This window comes from Rhinoraja longicauda, chromosome 1, assembly GCF_053455715.1.
Source record: "Rhinoraja longicauda isolate Sanriku21f chromosome 1, sRhiLon1.1, whole genome shotgun sequence".
NCBI lineage: Eukaryota > Metazoa > Chordata > Chondrichthyes > Rajiformes > Arhynchobatidae > Rhinoraja > Rhinoraja longicauda.
Genome location: NC_135953.1, coordinates 16,488,083 through 16,504,201, shown reverse-complemented (window position 1 = coordinate 16,504,201; position 16,119 = coordinate 16,488,083). Strand labels below are relative to the sequence as shown.

Genomic DNA, 16,119 nt, shown 5'->3' with positions numbered 1-16,119 from the left:
ACGTCTAACAAATTTATCTGAATTTCTCATCTTTTGGATGAAATACTCTCTGCCTCTTTTGAACATTTCCTGACAGAAACTAGCAGTGAATTTGTGCTGCGGTCTTGGCATTCCTTGTTGGGTCACAAAGAAAGCAGGCCTGCAAATACATAGGCAAACGGGGCCCTCAACTTTCCAGGCCCCACTTAACATTGTCATTTCCCTTTCTTGTTGCCTTGCCAACAGTCTGTCTGTCCCTTCCTTCTTTGTTGTTTTTATTAGTATGTGTTAAATGTATGTTTTAGTGTTCTTTACCTTGTTTTATGTGGGGTTGGGGGAAACTTTTTCTAATTTCTTACCTCGATGGAAATGCAATTTTTTCCGTATCGTATCTCCGTCCGCACTGGTGCCTAACATCGAGGAGTTGGCGGCCTTTGCTGGAGACCGACTTTGAGAGCTCCACTGCGGGGAGCCTACAGGACTTTAACATCCCGGAGCCCGCGATCCCTTTGCCAGGGATCGACCTCTGAGCTCCACCGCGGGTACCTGCGGACTTTAACATCGCAGAGCTCGCGGTCTCTGACCGTGCTTTACTAACTTCAGGATCTCCAGGCCGCAGGCACTTTGACCGCCCCGAGGAGGGAGCTTCGATCGCCCCGACGCGGGAGCTTCATTCGCCCCGACGTGGGAGCTTTGATTTCCCCGACGAGGGGGCTTCGACCCCTGGCTGCGGGAGCTTTGATCACCCCGACGGATGGTTCGACTGCCCCGACCGCGGGAGAAAAATGAGGGAAGAAGATTAGACTTTATTGCCTTCCATCACAGTGAGGAATGTTGGGGAATCCGCTGTGGTGGATATTTATGTTAACTTTTATGTAGTTGTGTGTCTTGTTGCTTTTTTAGTATGGCTGTGTGGTAATTTGCATATCACTGTACCTTAATTGGTACATGTGACAATAAAAGACGTTTGAAACCTTTGAATGTCCCCCTCAACATCTGATACAGCGGCAAGCTAACAAAGCCGCTTTGTCAATGCCTCCTCTTTTATAAGGGTGTTTTATTTTTGTTTGTTCATTTAAAATGCCTTTAGTTGCTTCAGCATATTCAATGCACCATACTCATAGAAACGCTAGTTGGCTAAGGGCGGCACAGTGGCGCAGCGGTAGAGTTGCTGCCTTATAGTGCTGGAGACCCAGGTTTGATCCTGACTTTGGGTTTTGTCTGTACGGAGTTTGCACATTTTCCCTGTCCGGAAGTGGCGGCGCTGCCCTGCAGCTGCTGCTCGCCGGCAGCTGTTTGTCTTTCTTCTTTTCTTGTCTATTTGTTAGTGTTAGATGTATGAAATAGTCTATCTTTAGCTGTATATGTGGGGGTGGTGGGGGGTGGGGGAAACCTTTAAAAATCTCTTCCTCAACGGAGATGCGACCCTTTCCGAGTCGTATCTCCGTTTGCGCTGGGGGAAAAAACGCGGGGCCTTCCATCGCCCGGTGCGGCTCGGCCGCTGGACTTAACAGTGCCCGGTGCGACTCGGCCGCGGGGCCTTCCATCGCCCGGTACGGCCGCTGGACGGTTCAGCGCCAGGTGCGGCTCGGCCGCGGGACCTAACATCGCCCGGCGCGGCTCGGTCGCGGGACCTAACATCGCCCGGCGCGGCTCGGCCGCGGGACTTAGCTGCGCACGGTACGGCCGCGGGGCCTTCCATCGCCCGGCTCGGCCGTGGGATTTTTCAGCGCCCGGTGTGGCTCGGCCGCGGGGACTTGGGCGTGGGGAAGAGAGCGGAGGTTTTGTTGCCTCCATCACAATGAGGGGGTGTTTGGAGTCACTGTGATGGGTGTTTGTGTTGGGGTTATGTGTCTTGTGTTTCTTTTTTTGTGTGACTGCTGGTAACGTAATTTCGTTCGGTACCTCGGTACCGAATGACAAATAAAGGCTCTGTATCTCTGTATCTGTATCTGTGACCACGTGGGTTTCCTCCAGGTGCTCCAGTTTCCTCCCACGTTCCAAAGACGTATCGGTTTGTAGGTGAATTGGCTTCGGTAAATTGTAAATTGTCCCTAGTGTGTAGGATAATGCTAGTATATGGGGTGATCATGGGTCAGCGTGAACTCAGTGCGCCGAAGGTCCAGTTTCTGCACTGTATCTCAAGTCTAAAGGCTTCCAAGAAATGTGAGAGGTGAAAGCAATAATTTCTCACTCTCCTCCCTCTGCAAATGATCTTGTCCCTATTTGGCGGCTCTGTTCTGTGACGTAGGTAATCAAGGTAATCTGTGAGCAAGTACCCCACCAATCGATAACACAGCGGAGATCAAATGCATCGCTCAAAACTCTGGAGATGCAACAGAAAGTGTGTGCGTAAAGCATGACAAGGAAGCCATTCCCTTTACAATCTTTCAGTCTTTTATTACAATTCCAAGAGTTCTGTGACAAATGAATGACAACAATCCCGTAATTCATGCAGTGCTCTGAATGCAACCAGTGTAACAGCAACAACAATTTATATACAATTAACTTTTGTAGTCAGAGAACACAAACGTGAATGAATACAACTGTAAAGTGCTCTGGCCTGCCAGATCTGCAGTTATGTGCCGCAAATTTAAGGAAATAAAAAGGTTCTTGCACACCAGAAGGGAAAAAAAAATACAATAGTATAAATTAAGACTCGCCATCTTTACTTATTAGACCAATCTTTTGTGAAAGGTATTTAAAAACCAGTGCACATTGCAAGTAAATCTGCTTAAATATACGCAGCTGAAAATGCTGGGGAAATTACAAGTATTAAAACCTGTACATTATCCCTGTATAGTTGCAAAATGGTATACAGCATTGTCTGCATTTGTTAAGTCAATATAATTTTTACAAAAACATGTAATTATTTTTACATTTGCATTCATTGTGTCTAAATGTGAACAAGCTAGCACAGTGGTTTAGTACTCCGATAAGGCAGCACACATCTATGCCATTGCCTGCTATTGCAGTGCAAGATAAAATTAGTTAATAGGCGTGTGCTTGACACGTAACGCTATTTTCTAGCTTATTTACCTACTTAGGTTTTTTTTATCCAACTTACACGAAGAATGTATGAGACAATAATTGCGTCACTATTCACGAAAAGAGGCGGTATCCTGAAACTCTTCCAAAGCTATTTTACAACTTTCAAAATAATGGGAGATAATTGTACATGATAATTACAATCATATACATATTGGGTGCCACAAAGCTAAAAGGATTATAGGGTGATATGCTATAAGGCTTGAGGGCTTTGGGCTAGCCAACCAAGTATGTTGTTAATTCATTCATCAGACATGTAGAAAGTACAACATATCATGTTTGTTCTGGCTCTTTGACATAGCTGCCCAATTGTTCCAATCTTGCACTCTCAAGAATTTTCCCTCTCAACTACATTTCGATCTTCCTTTTCAACGTTACTATTGAGTCGGTCTCCACCACTATTGTAGGTAATACAATCCAGATCTATAATAAATTTGGAGTTTCCATGAACAACATTTTGGAGAAAATAATTCTGCTACAAACAATGGAAGTGTTAATAATTAATATTTTGCCAGAACCTGCATTCATTTAGTGTTTAGGGGAATAGCAATGGATCCTGATCCAAACGGAGTTCTATCTTGTTAAAGAAGGTGGAGAGGCTGGGTGTTGGAGATGATCCAAAGCTGAAGTCATATTTGCCATTGATGGGACAAAGAGATTTTGGGTTGATACATAAAAGATTGGTGAGAGAGTTGGAGGAATTTAGGATTGGTGAAGTTATGGAGGAAGTTAAGCAAAAAGTGAATATTAGATTAAAGTGTGATTTGCAAGAACCTCTCCATTCCTTCATGGACCATCAAAAATTGAAAAGCTACTGAAATCGCCCCTACACTCTATTTTCAAATTATTTATATACATCACTTAATACCACCCTAATTTCCCTAATGCATAGGTGACTGCAAAATTGCACAATTACATCTTGCTTTGCCAATTCGAAGCATCTTGGAATCTAAAGTGCAAAATAATTTTTTCAAACAGTTGTCTGTTAACAAATCATCTAACTCAATGAGGAAACAGTTTGATCAATAGACGAGTGAAGACTCACTCATCCAGAAAAAAAATTCACATTCCTTTCAGCATATTTTAAATGTCTACTTATATTTCAACCTCATTCCATGGGGTTGATATTAAAATATTTCCTCATGTATGTCCAAACATTAATTTTGAACCACTTACACTTGGATCATGGTTTAGCCTCATGGGGGAATTGTAGTTCTTTGATATCACTGATATAAAATCCTCACAACCCGAGTATCAGTGAACCTAGTATTTTATTTTCTATTTTGTCCATAATAAGATATTTGATGTAGTAATCATGCTATTTGACCAGTAATCCAGGGAACGTGCATTCAAATCAAACCCTGGTTGTTTGAGTATTTGCACTGAAATTTCCAAACATGCAGTAAATAAGAAACCAGTGTTGAAATAATGGTTAAATTCCAATTGGTTCATCAGTGTCTGAAGGGAAGGAGAAAAAAAAATCCTTGCATGATCTTTGATAACTTTGTTTCAAAATGAAATGTGACCTCTTGATTTGGGTTGATTGATTCCACTGCAAATAGAGTAAATCTTACAAATTCAAACACAGACGCAGGCCATTTTGTCTTTTCAACCTGTACAAATGCTGATTCGCACTGGAACAATCAACCCTCATTTCACATTCCTGCTTTCTCCCCATATGCTTCATAAAATTCATTCTAATTTTTATTACATCATTTATAATATTCTATCTTGAGCTATGCATTAAGTTTTCAAAATATTAAACATACCATTGCATTTTCATGCTGATTACAGCAATGCATTAAAGGCATTGAGGGTGTCTCACTAACTTATCAATTCAAAAGCTCATGCTTCCAGCAACATCCCACTGGACCTAGAAGTAGAGAGATTGTAAGAGTACCGGCTGTAAATTAAGTTGTCAGCTGTGACATTTCTCACCTGATGAAACTCATTCATTCTTGTTATTAAATTACAACCTTGCCAGGCCTGTTGTGTTAGCAAATTTAATGTTTCCTGCTTTTAGACTTTAGAAATACAGCGTGGAAATAGCCCACCGAGTCTGTGCCGACCAGCGATCCCCATACACATGCACTAGCATACACACTTTAGACTTTAGAGATACAGGGTAGAACTATCCCGTTTGGCCCACCGTGTCCACGCCGACCGGCGATCACCCCGTACACTAGCACTATGCTACACACTTGAGACGATTGCCTGTTGCAGTAGCCAACCTGATGTTATTGGTTGGCTGCTATCTCTCACCTGGAACCCTGGGACGGCTGCCCATTGCTATCCTGGTCTCAGGGGTGGGCTGTCTCTTCAGCCTGGACCTGGTGGTTGAGCGGCCTGTCACTTGCCTCGGCCCAGGGATGGACTGCCTGTTACTACCAGGTCTCTGGGATGGACTCTCTGCCTCCCGTAAGGATCTAGGAATGTGCTACTTGTCTCTCATTTGGACGTAGGGGTGAGCTGCCTGGTTCTTCTTTGGATCCAAGGATGGGCTGCCTATCTCTTGCCTGGACCCAGAGGTGGGGTGCTGTTTTCAAAACTGACCCAGGGGTGAGCTGCCTGTTCTATCCTTGAACCAGGGACATGCTGCCTGTCCCTCACCAGGACCCGGGGTGGCCACAGAACAATAATGATAACATATTTTTCTTCTTTCAATTCACAGCTGGTCAACTGTAAACTCTGACTGACCAACCTTGTATCAATAGACAATAGACAATAGGTGCAGGAGTAGGCCATTCGGCCCTTCGAGCCAGCACCGCCATTCAATGTGATCATGGCTGACCATTCTCAATCAATACCCCGTTCCTGCCTTCTCTCCATACCCCCTGACTCCGCTATCCTGAAGAGCTCTTTCGAGCTCTCTCTTGAATGCATTCAGAGAATTGGCCTCCACTGCCATCTGAGGCAGAGAATTCCACAGATTCACAACTCTCTGACTGAATTTTTTTTTCCTCATCTCCGTTCTAAATGTCTTACCCCTTATTCTTAAACTGTGGCCCCTGGTTCTTAACTCCCCCAACATTGGGAACATGTTTCCTGCCTCTAACTTGTCCAACCCCTTAATAATCTTATAAGTTTCGATAAGATCCCCTCTCATCCTTCTAAATTCCAGTGTATACACGCCTAGTCGCTCCAATCTTTCAACATATGACAGTCCCGCCTAGTAAACCTACGCTGCACGCCCTCAATAGCAAGAATATCCTTCCTCAAATTTGGAGACCAAAACTGCACACAGTACTCCAAGTGCGGTCTCACTAGAGCCCTGTACAACTGCAGAATTACCTCTTCCAGGACGAGCATCAGTTCCTTCAGCAACAAACCCAGTTGCACAAATCAAAAATCAGAGGACACAATTTGACACCATAATTCTGGTTATCTTTGAATTTTACCATGGCACCAAAGAACATTGATTTTTTTAAAGATCAGATGGCATTCAGTGAACTTGTACAGAACCTTTCTTTGCTCATCAGCTTTGTATAAAAATATGGTTTGGCAGTGAGAATTTTGGGAGGAGAAGTTTGCTGTAGATTTACACATTTCTTCTCATTGTATGTTGATGAAGCAACCCCTGAAAGTTGCCACAGAGAACTTATGAGTTTGATCTGGCTGGTTCTCATCAGAGCTCAGAAAGACTAGATTCCGTAGACCTCATTCACACAAACACTGAACCCTTGCTTGATAAACTATTTGAAGCTTTTAACGGGCATGCCTATTTTGATAGAGTCAGACAATGTTACAAAGAGATTCAAGAATCGATTGGGAACACACATTCAGAGTGAAAGAATCACGTTCTGGATGTTTAAAGCAGTTGGACTTGACTGCAGCTGCCAAGTTTGTGACCTCCGCCATCCAAAAAGATAAAAGGTGATTGACACATGCAATGGCACCACTTGCAGGCTCCTCCTCCAAGTTAACACCATCTTGACTTGGAAATATATTGCCATTCCCTCACTGTCACCGGGTTAACCCCCTACACAACAACATTTTACAGAGGAGGTATTATTGTGCCACATACTGGGATATGTTAAGACCCCCCCCCCCCCCCTCCGAGTCTCCACTACCTCCTATGTTGTCACATATTTCTACCTCATAGCAACCTTCTCGTTCCTTGTAATAATATCACCGTCAACGGGAACAATTGCTCAGTGGATCAAAATTATGTGAAAAGCCCTCCTGAACATCAAAGGGATTAGCACTGGCACACAGAGTCCATTTGCCGAGCTGGCGATCTTCACCTTTTACTGGTTAACAAGCCAAAGCTTTACAATTGCCTCTTTTGCAAACCTGGTGCCAGCCCTTCACCTGGTTTTGAAAACAACCAGTGATATTAGAATTCATTCAAACCAAACAGTTACCAAAAAAATGTTGCTTCTATACTTGTCACCTTAACAGCATTATTCAACTTTATTTTACAACGAGAAAGCAAAACAACTCCCGCTGTTGCTAAATTGGGATAATAGTTCCTCACTTGTAACTGAGGTCCAGACAATTGAGGGGGCGAAGGTGTTAAGCTTTAATGTGGGTTTAGATGTAAGAGACAACGGAACTGAAGCACTACAATGCTGAGAACTATATTCAGCACTCTGTATCTTCCCCTTTGCCTTGTATGTTATACTTGATTGTTTTTATGTATGGTATATCTGATTTGATTGGATAGGAGGCTAAACAAAGCTTGTCACTGTACCTCGGTGCGCATGAAAACAAGAAACATAAGCCCGACAGACCTGATGCAGCTGCTGATTTGATATGGAGATAGACGCATGGAGCTTGGCTATAGGGTCTGATCGCAGCTTCTCCAGGAAAGACTTGCATTTATACGCTGCCTTAGGACGCCCAAGGTGCTTTAAAGCAATGAATTATTTTTTCAAGATGATTATTGTGGCAGCAACTTAACACACTAGAACATGACAATAACTAGACAATTTGCTTATGATGTTGAGAGAGAGGCTACTATTGGACAGGGGGGAAATTCATGTTCTACTTCTTCATATTGCACATCTCCCTAATAGGGCAGATGTGTCCCTGGTTTACCAACTCAAATGAAAGACATCAACCTGCCCAAAAGCTTTCAAATGAGTCACTGTAACCAGCTAAGAAGTACTAAAGTACATGCCATTTAACACAAGCAAGCAGTCCTAGTCAAACACACCCAAACCTGATAAAATGAAGTTCTAGCAACTAAACATCTCCTCAAATAAGAAGCTCCAGTCTTAGTGTTCACCTCTACAAATTCACTTTTGCTCAATACAATCTGAGAGTTAATAAACTGAATGAAAAGCATGCAAGAAAAGGGTTAATTAAAAATGTCACTTTTTTCCCCCACAAACCACTTTATTGACTGTCCCAACAATGCTATAACTACTTATCAAGGCCCAACCAAGTGTAGGAACTTAAAAAATCACTGCAAAGTCAGCTGTTTCCTAGCTGTAAAGACTACAAAGTACCAACTGTACAGCCTACAACACACTATCACTAATGGTAATCTTAACCTGCCGCATACTTGCACACTGTCAACCACAGGAGCGGGGCTTTTATTAATTGTTTCGCCTCCTTGAAGCGTAATATTACCCTCAATGGAAATTGAACCATTGAGGAATCACAGTGATACACTCTGCCATACAATTGAATTGAATTGAATTGAATTGAATGATACAGCACAGAAACAGGCTCTTCAGCCCACCGAGCCCACGCCAACCATCGATCACCCGTTCACATTAGTTCGATGTTATTCCACTTTCACATTCATTTTCTGCTCACCAAGAACAAATGACAGAAGCCAATTAACCTACAAACCTGCAGCATCTCTACCAGCTATACCACTGTGCTTCAAACACCTGAACATAAGATTACAGTTTCCGTTCTGCATCCTCATCTGCTGCTGCAGAATTCTAAGATTTGAGCCTTATTTTTAAAATACTATTTTTATTCCAAAGCCACATTTTGACACACAGTTAACTCCCCAGGGCAAATAGACACCATCTCTTGCCTGACATCTAAAGTTTTCTGTTTCACCCTCCTTCTCAGTATTTCACCACCATTTAGGCCTGTTGTGGGCATTCACGCAAAAATCCAGCTTCAACACCCGTGGCCTGCTGGAGTTTAATACCTGCCGAGACGTTCTATGACGGAAAGCATACTCATAAATACTCCCTTACATCATTTCATGGATCTTTTCTAGATTTAAACATCAGGAGGGTTTTAGCAACACATCCATAATGATGACAGAAAAATTCACTTGCTAAATTTTGTATGTTGCTTAAAATAATAGATACGGAGTTAGAAATGATAGCGTTTACTGGAGAAGTGAAGCACTGTGGAATAGGAGGAGGGCACATAGGTCCTCTTGGCCATTGTCACTACTGCCCATCAAGTTGAGTTGAACAAGACTGTGAGGATCACAGATTAATCACGAGATAGCCCTAGGATGTTTCCACCAGTGGGAGAGTCTAGGACTAGAGGTCATAGCCTCAGAATTAAAGGACGTTCTTTTAGGTAGGAGATGAGGAGAAATTTCTTTGTCAAAGGGTAGTGAATCTGTGGAATTCTTTGCTGTGGAGGCCAAGTCAGTGGATATTTTTAAGGCAGAGATCGATAGATTCTTGATTAGTACAAGTGTCAGAGGTTATGGGAGAAGGCAGGAGGAGGGGGTTAAGAGGGGAAGATAGATCAGCCATGATTGAATGGCGGAGTAGAGCAGATGGGCGGAATGAGCTAATTCTACTCCTATCACATATGACCTTATGACCTTAAAGGCCCATGAAGATTCAAAGTGTAGAAGCTCTGTGAAACGAGGTTGTCAATTCTTCATGCAACAATTCTCCACAGGCTTCAATGTGATAATGACATAGAAACATAGAAAATAGGTGCAGGAGGAAGCCATTTGGCCCTTTGAGCAAGCACCGCCATTCATTGTGATCATGGCTGATCATCCACAATCAGTAACCTGTGCCTGCCTTCTCCCCATATCCCTTGATTCCACTAGCCCCTAGAGCTCTATCTAACTCTTTTTAAAATTTATTTGACCTGACAACTTGTTCTTGTGTATCCAAGGTTAAGAGAATAGGCAATACCTTTTATAAATTACAAAGCAGGTTGGACAAGCCAAAAGCCCTATTCCTGTTTCTATCTGTTACAGGGACTATTGCAATGTTTAAGAAACATTTGGGCAGGTACATGGGTAGGGTAGGTTTAGAAGGATAAGGGATAAAGGCAGGCAGGTGGGACTAGTGTAGATGGGGCATGGGCAAGTTGGGCCAAAGGGCCTGATTCCACGCTATGACTATGACTATTTCTCCTGATTTTGAACTATTATTACTTGTCTGAACCCTTGGTTTTACTCAAAACTCACCTGGTTTTATTCAAAACTCACCTGGTTTTATTCAAAATAGTTTAAAAGGAGATCAAACCCTAGTCTAATATCTCCTTCACAAGGCCGCACAAGAATACAAGAAAATAAGGGCAGGAATAAGCCACCAGACCCCTCAAGCATGCTGCACCTTTCTATAACAGGCCTACAATAAACTACAATAAACTAAACTATATGATCATGGTTAATCTTCCCAAGGCCTCAACTCTTCCTCTGGGCCAGATCCGCACAACCTTAAATGCTTCCTATTGTCCAACACACTCAAAACTTCTCCATTGGATTTTCGGCCTAGATTTTGCAGCCTACCACCTGCTGCGGCACTTGAATCCACAACCTCCTGGCTTGGTGGCATCGCTGCCATAAATTGACATAAAACTCACCTTCCTTCAGATATGCTCAGAGTCTCATGCATATCACAGGGGGAGGGGAATTCTTAAATGAAAATGGAAATAAAAAAACATTTTCTTGAGCAGCCTAAAGATGTCCAGGGTTGCTTTATAACGTCAACTGAGGCATGCTGTATTATTAGCATAATGATTATTTGCCAAAATAGTATCTAATTCTACTGCTCAAAAAAGAAACCAGCCCTTGGGAATCCTTTGAACATTTGTACAATAATAACTTCCCTGCAGTGTCTCCATTGGGTTTATTTTCCACATACTCTAAATATTTTCTTTCATGGCAATAACTGACTATAACAATGCCATTTACAGGGCAGCAGAAATAGGGTTATTCTATCTTACAGAGAAGCACTTACAATAGGGCGGTCATATCTGGGTTGACAATGTTCCATAACAACATTATTATTTTCACCATCAGAGATGCATCAGAAAATGTGATCTAATTGTCTTATGTTTTTTTTTAAAAGCATCAGAGAAGTATTTGAAATATGTATGAAAAAAAACGAGAAATACCATGCCCGCCAACCCTCTCCCCCCCTAAAAAACACACAAATTGATGCATTCTTTACATTGACCTACTCTTGAACAGGAATAAGAACTGGTACACTACAATGCTGAGAAGTATATTCCGTACTTTGCTATATGCATTCTGTATCTGCCCCCTTGCTTTACTTATTGTAGTTTTAATTTTAGTTTGTTTTCAGTGTTTAGTTTTAGAGATACAGCACGACAACTAGCCTTCAGCCCACCCAGTCCTGCGCCAACCAGCGATTCCCGCACACTAACACTATCCTACACACTCGGGATCATTTACTATGTTACCATGCCAATTAACCTACAAACCAGTACGTCTTTGGAGTGTGGGAGGAAACCGGAGCTCCCGGAGAAAACCCACGCAGGTCACAGGGAGAACGTACAAGCTCCGTACAGACAGCGCCCCTAGCCAGGATCGAACAAATGTCTCTGGCGAACCCCGGTAAGGCAACAACTCTGCCGCTGTGCCACCGTGTCATTGTATTTGAGTTTCGCTTGATTGTATCATCTGATCTGATTGGATAGCATGCAAAACAAAGCTCTTCACTGTACTGCCCTTCGTACATTGTGACAATAATAAAGCTAACCTAACTTTTAACCTTATGTACAATAATATCCCACTGGGCTCTTTCAACCAACTGACTATTTAATTATGGGAAGTACCAGCACAGATCTTGATTTTTGAAGGAAAGTGTACTAAATTTCATTTTGTGATTGGAGAAATGGAGCAAAGGCCAGTCAATGGAATTGAGGCACGTAGTCAGATTTGATTTAGCCGAGTGATGGAATAGGCTCGAGGGGCTGAATGGCTTCTGCTGCGTTTTCTTCTGTTATTTCAATCTCCATCAGCACCGTAAAATACAAATCACTGCTTGAGCAGTGTTAGTAAATGACGGCTCCCACGTGCTACTTCCCGAATGCAGTAAAGGCCAAAGACCGGCAAAGGCGGAGAGGGGAAAATCAGCCCTTTTCGCTTCCTGGATGGACACTGTGACGTCGAATATGACACAGCAGCAAGGAGGGAATCGCAGAGTGATTGTTTATTCCAATGGATCCAGAAAGAGAGAAATGTAAAAGCTGATCTTTTTTTTCAAAAGTAATATATTGACCGTTGTCGTCGACAATGCAACCTCCAAAGGGATCCATCCCGATAGGCTGGTCGGTCTTATCATTGCTGTAATGTTGTGCACAATGTGATTAGAGTTTCAAGTCATACATTAAATGTGTTTAATGTAAAACACAGCAGACACAATAATGTAGAGGATAGCCACACATACCCAGTGCTTTTCTTAGTGGACGAAAATGTCCCGGAACGCATATAACTGTTCATAGTTCACTATCGACTGCTGAACATCAATCTTGTTTTTAACTCTTTAGATGTGCCGGTATGCCATTCCATCACAAAAAAAAAGCACTGGACACACCTATGAACAATGCAACTGATATATCTGTGCAGAGGACAGCACATATACTGTGTGCAAAACATTATATATACCTGTGCAATGTACAACACACATAGCTATGTACTGTATACATCACATACACCGGAGCTCAGCACTACAGATTTGTGTACATATTGTGACAGAAATACTTGTACACACAATAGCATAAGTGCCTCTATATTGAAGAACAGATATCTCTGTGTGTAGTGGAACAGATATATGGTGTATGAGTGGGGCGGAGATCCCTGTTTACCGAAATAATTAATGATTTTCTCGTTTGCTTTGAAGCAAAAACACGATGTGTTGGAATGTTCTTACATAAACCTGAAGACACTTAAGATCTACAAGCATTTCAGTCACTTCAGCGTCACTCTGAACTACGAACAGTGAACTTTTGAAAGGAAACAAAGGTAAGACAGAAACATGTTACAATGCGAGTTATACTCATGGATGGTTGCTGTTGGCATCTGCATGAAAACGTGAAGCACTCTCTAGCCAGTGGTTTTTCTCTGCAGTTCCCCATGTGTCACTTGTTGCTTGGCTCGTGAAGGCAGGACGATAAAACAGGAGGTTAAATCCAGGTGACTCCAGCCCGATGGCTCCATGGCATCACATGGAATCGCTGTTGCAGAATGAGGTACTTTTTCTTCTGGGAGGGGGATTAGGGTGCCTTTGCTCTGCCTACACAAAGAAACACACACAGTAAACCCTTATTATTACAGTTCTATTTATAACGGATTTCGGTTGTAGCGGACTGTCTCTTTAAGAACACAGGCTGCTAGTTACACTGCGGAGGTTATTGAAATTGACAAGGCATAGAAATTGACAATGCATAGAAATTGACAAGGTATTGAAATTGTCACGGTATTGAAATTGACAAGGTATTGAAATTGACAAGGTATTGAAATTGGCACGGCATTAAAATTGACAAGCAATTGCTTCTATCGACACTTAACTCTATTAAACACTGTAACAATTAGCCTTTAGTATTTTTAGCCCGTAGTAATAAAAAAACATTTTTTAGCTGTTAAAAATAATTTTGTATTTGAAAGCAACTCATTGTTTCACGGTGTGACCGCAAGATATTTGGAGCCAATCCCTCACTCGGTTATAGCCGACAATCGGCAATAACGGACAGCATTCCCCAATCATATGGTCCATTATAACGAGGGTTTTACTGTGCATACATTAAATGGACCGATAGACAGGCAGCTGCTCCACACGTGACCCGACAGGGAAGATCAATGTGCAAGTGGGAGATAAGAAAAGGATGATCTTGAGTTGAATCACTCGTCCATGTTAAGGCAGTTACACTTAGCCGTCAAAAGCCTGACTACGGGTACTGTCTGTATAGTATTTGTAACTTCTCCCTGTGACTGCATGGGTTTTCTCGGGTTTCCCCCTGCACTCCAAAGACGTACAGGTTTGTAGTTTAATTGGCTTTGGTAAAAATTGTAAATTGTCCCCAGAGTGTTAGTGTACAGGATGATCGCTGGTCGGCACGGACTCGGTGGGCCGAAGGGGCTGTTTCTCTAAACTAAACCAAACTAAACTAAACTTACAATCTTTGTTGATAATGTTTGGCTTTCTTAGAGTTATTTAAAAATGTGCATTTGTTTTCCTTAAACTTGGCTTTCAGAGAAATTTAATTTAAATTAATACTCCAGCAGTTACATTGCTGAAATTAAGGTGCAACTTAGCAACTATATCTAGTTTTCGCTTAATTATAATTTACAGGCTGGGTGTTCAATTGAATCACGTCAGTTGGAACCTCATAAACATTTAATGTCTTTGATTTAATCAATAAAAACAGTCACACCAACAAACCGACCGTATCTTCTCACAACTGAGCAGAACGCATTTGGCCCATCGAGTCCATGCTGGCTCTCAGAACAATCCCATTCCTTGCTTAAGACATACAAATCATGACATCTACGAGGGGGGGGGGGACAAGAAGAGGAAAGAGGGAATGGGAAGTGATAAGGAAGGAATCATGAGCAGATAGGTTGGTGAAGGGTAGGTGGGAGCTGAAGAGGATGAAGATGTGAGAGAGGGGAAGTGGAGGTGGGGGAAGGAAGGACGTAGAGTGGGAAGGAAAGAGGGGGACCAGAGAAAAGAAGAGAAAGGACTTGAAGGATGAGAGGTTGGTCATGTTTCATTTGATAAAGAAATTCCTTTTTTTTAAATGATTTTTTAATCATTAAAAGTCCAGAACAAGGGGCCACAGTTTAAGAATAAGGGGTAGGCCATTTAGAACTGAGATGAGGAAAAACTTTTTCAGTCGGAGAGTTGTGAATCTGTGGAATTCTCTGCCTCAGAAGGCAGTGGAGGCCAATTCTCTGAATGCATTCAAGAGAGAGTTGGATAGAGCTTTTAAGGATAGCGGAGTCAGGGGGTATGGGGAGAAGGCAGGAACGGGGCACTGATTGAGAATGATCAGCCATGATCACATTGAATGGCGGTGCTGGTTCGAAGGGCTGAATGGCCTCCTCCTGCACCTATTGTCTATTGTCTATTTCGACAAAACAAAATCATAGGTTCCTTTTAGTGTTTAGCAGAGCTCAGTTTATTTGAGATAGCTGCATTGTTGGAGAAAGATAAAGTGCTTGTCATTAAAACAGCTCCTATGACTCAATTGACTAGATGTTACCAACTCATTGCAGCGGAGTACAATCTCCGGCAGCAAAAAGCTTTTCACTGTAACTCGGTACACGTGACAATGAACTAAACTCAAACTCAAGCAGGCCCAATGACTCACCTGGTGATGTTGCCTCTTTTTCCTAAGTGGTTTAGAGGAGAGCTGGAGCATGTGTCCTGTTATCCCACCACCAGGATGCTCCAGTGCTTTAGCCTTACTCTGCTCTTCATCTGAGCTCGGACCCTGATCAATATTTACTTCATCACCTTTTAATGTTCAGTTAACCGGCTAAGGGGTGAAGAAAAGTGGCACAGAAATAAAACAACGGAACTATTGGCTCGCTTTAAGGGAGTGCTGTTGGCAACAAAAAGCAAAGCACACTCGGTCACGTTACATTGGAAACACACAAGGTGCAAGCTTTCCAAACACACTGCCCTTCAGGGGAACCTAGTGAAGATAACAATTCCAGCCCAGAGGAGGGGAATCGGCAGAGGACATAGGTTTAAGGTGAAGGGGGAATGATTTAATAGTAATCCAAGGGGTAACTTATTCGCATAAAGGCGGTGGGTATTTGGAACGAGCTGCCAGAGGAGGTAGTTGAGGCAGGTTTTATAACATTATTTAAAAGGCAAGATTAAGAGGGATATTTCACTTGGGCAGCTTAAAAACCCAGCGGTATGAATATTGATTTCTCTAACTTGA

The 16,119-nt window shown here is 42.5% G+C and overlaps 1 protein-coding gene across 2 annotated transcripts in view; it reads right to left on the bottom strand.

Moving 5' to 3' along the window:
* Window positions 1–2,353: 2,353 nt before the first annotated feature.
* Window positions 2,354–16,119, bottom strand: part of reep1 (receptor accessory protein 1) — a 101,024-nt gene continuing 87,258 nt past the window's right edge. For both annotated transcript variants that reach the window (XM_078411302.1, XM_078411390.1), the window contains exon 7: window positions 2,354–13,460. In XM_078411302.1, coding sequence (XP_078267428.1) covers window positions 13,441–13,460 — 20 coding nt within the window. In that variant the 3' untranslated portion in view covers window positions 2,354–13,440. The remainder of the gene's footprint in view (window positions 13,461–16,119) is intronic.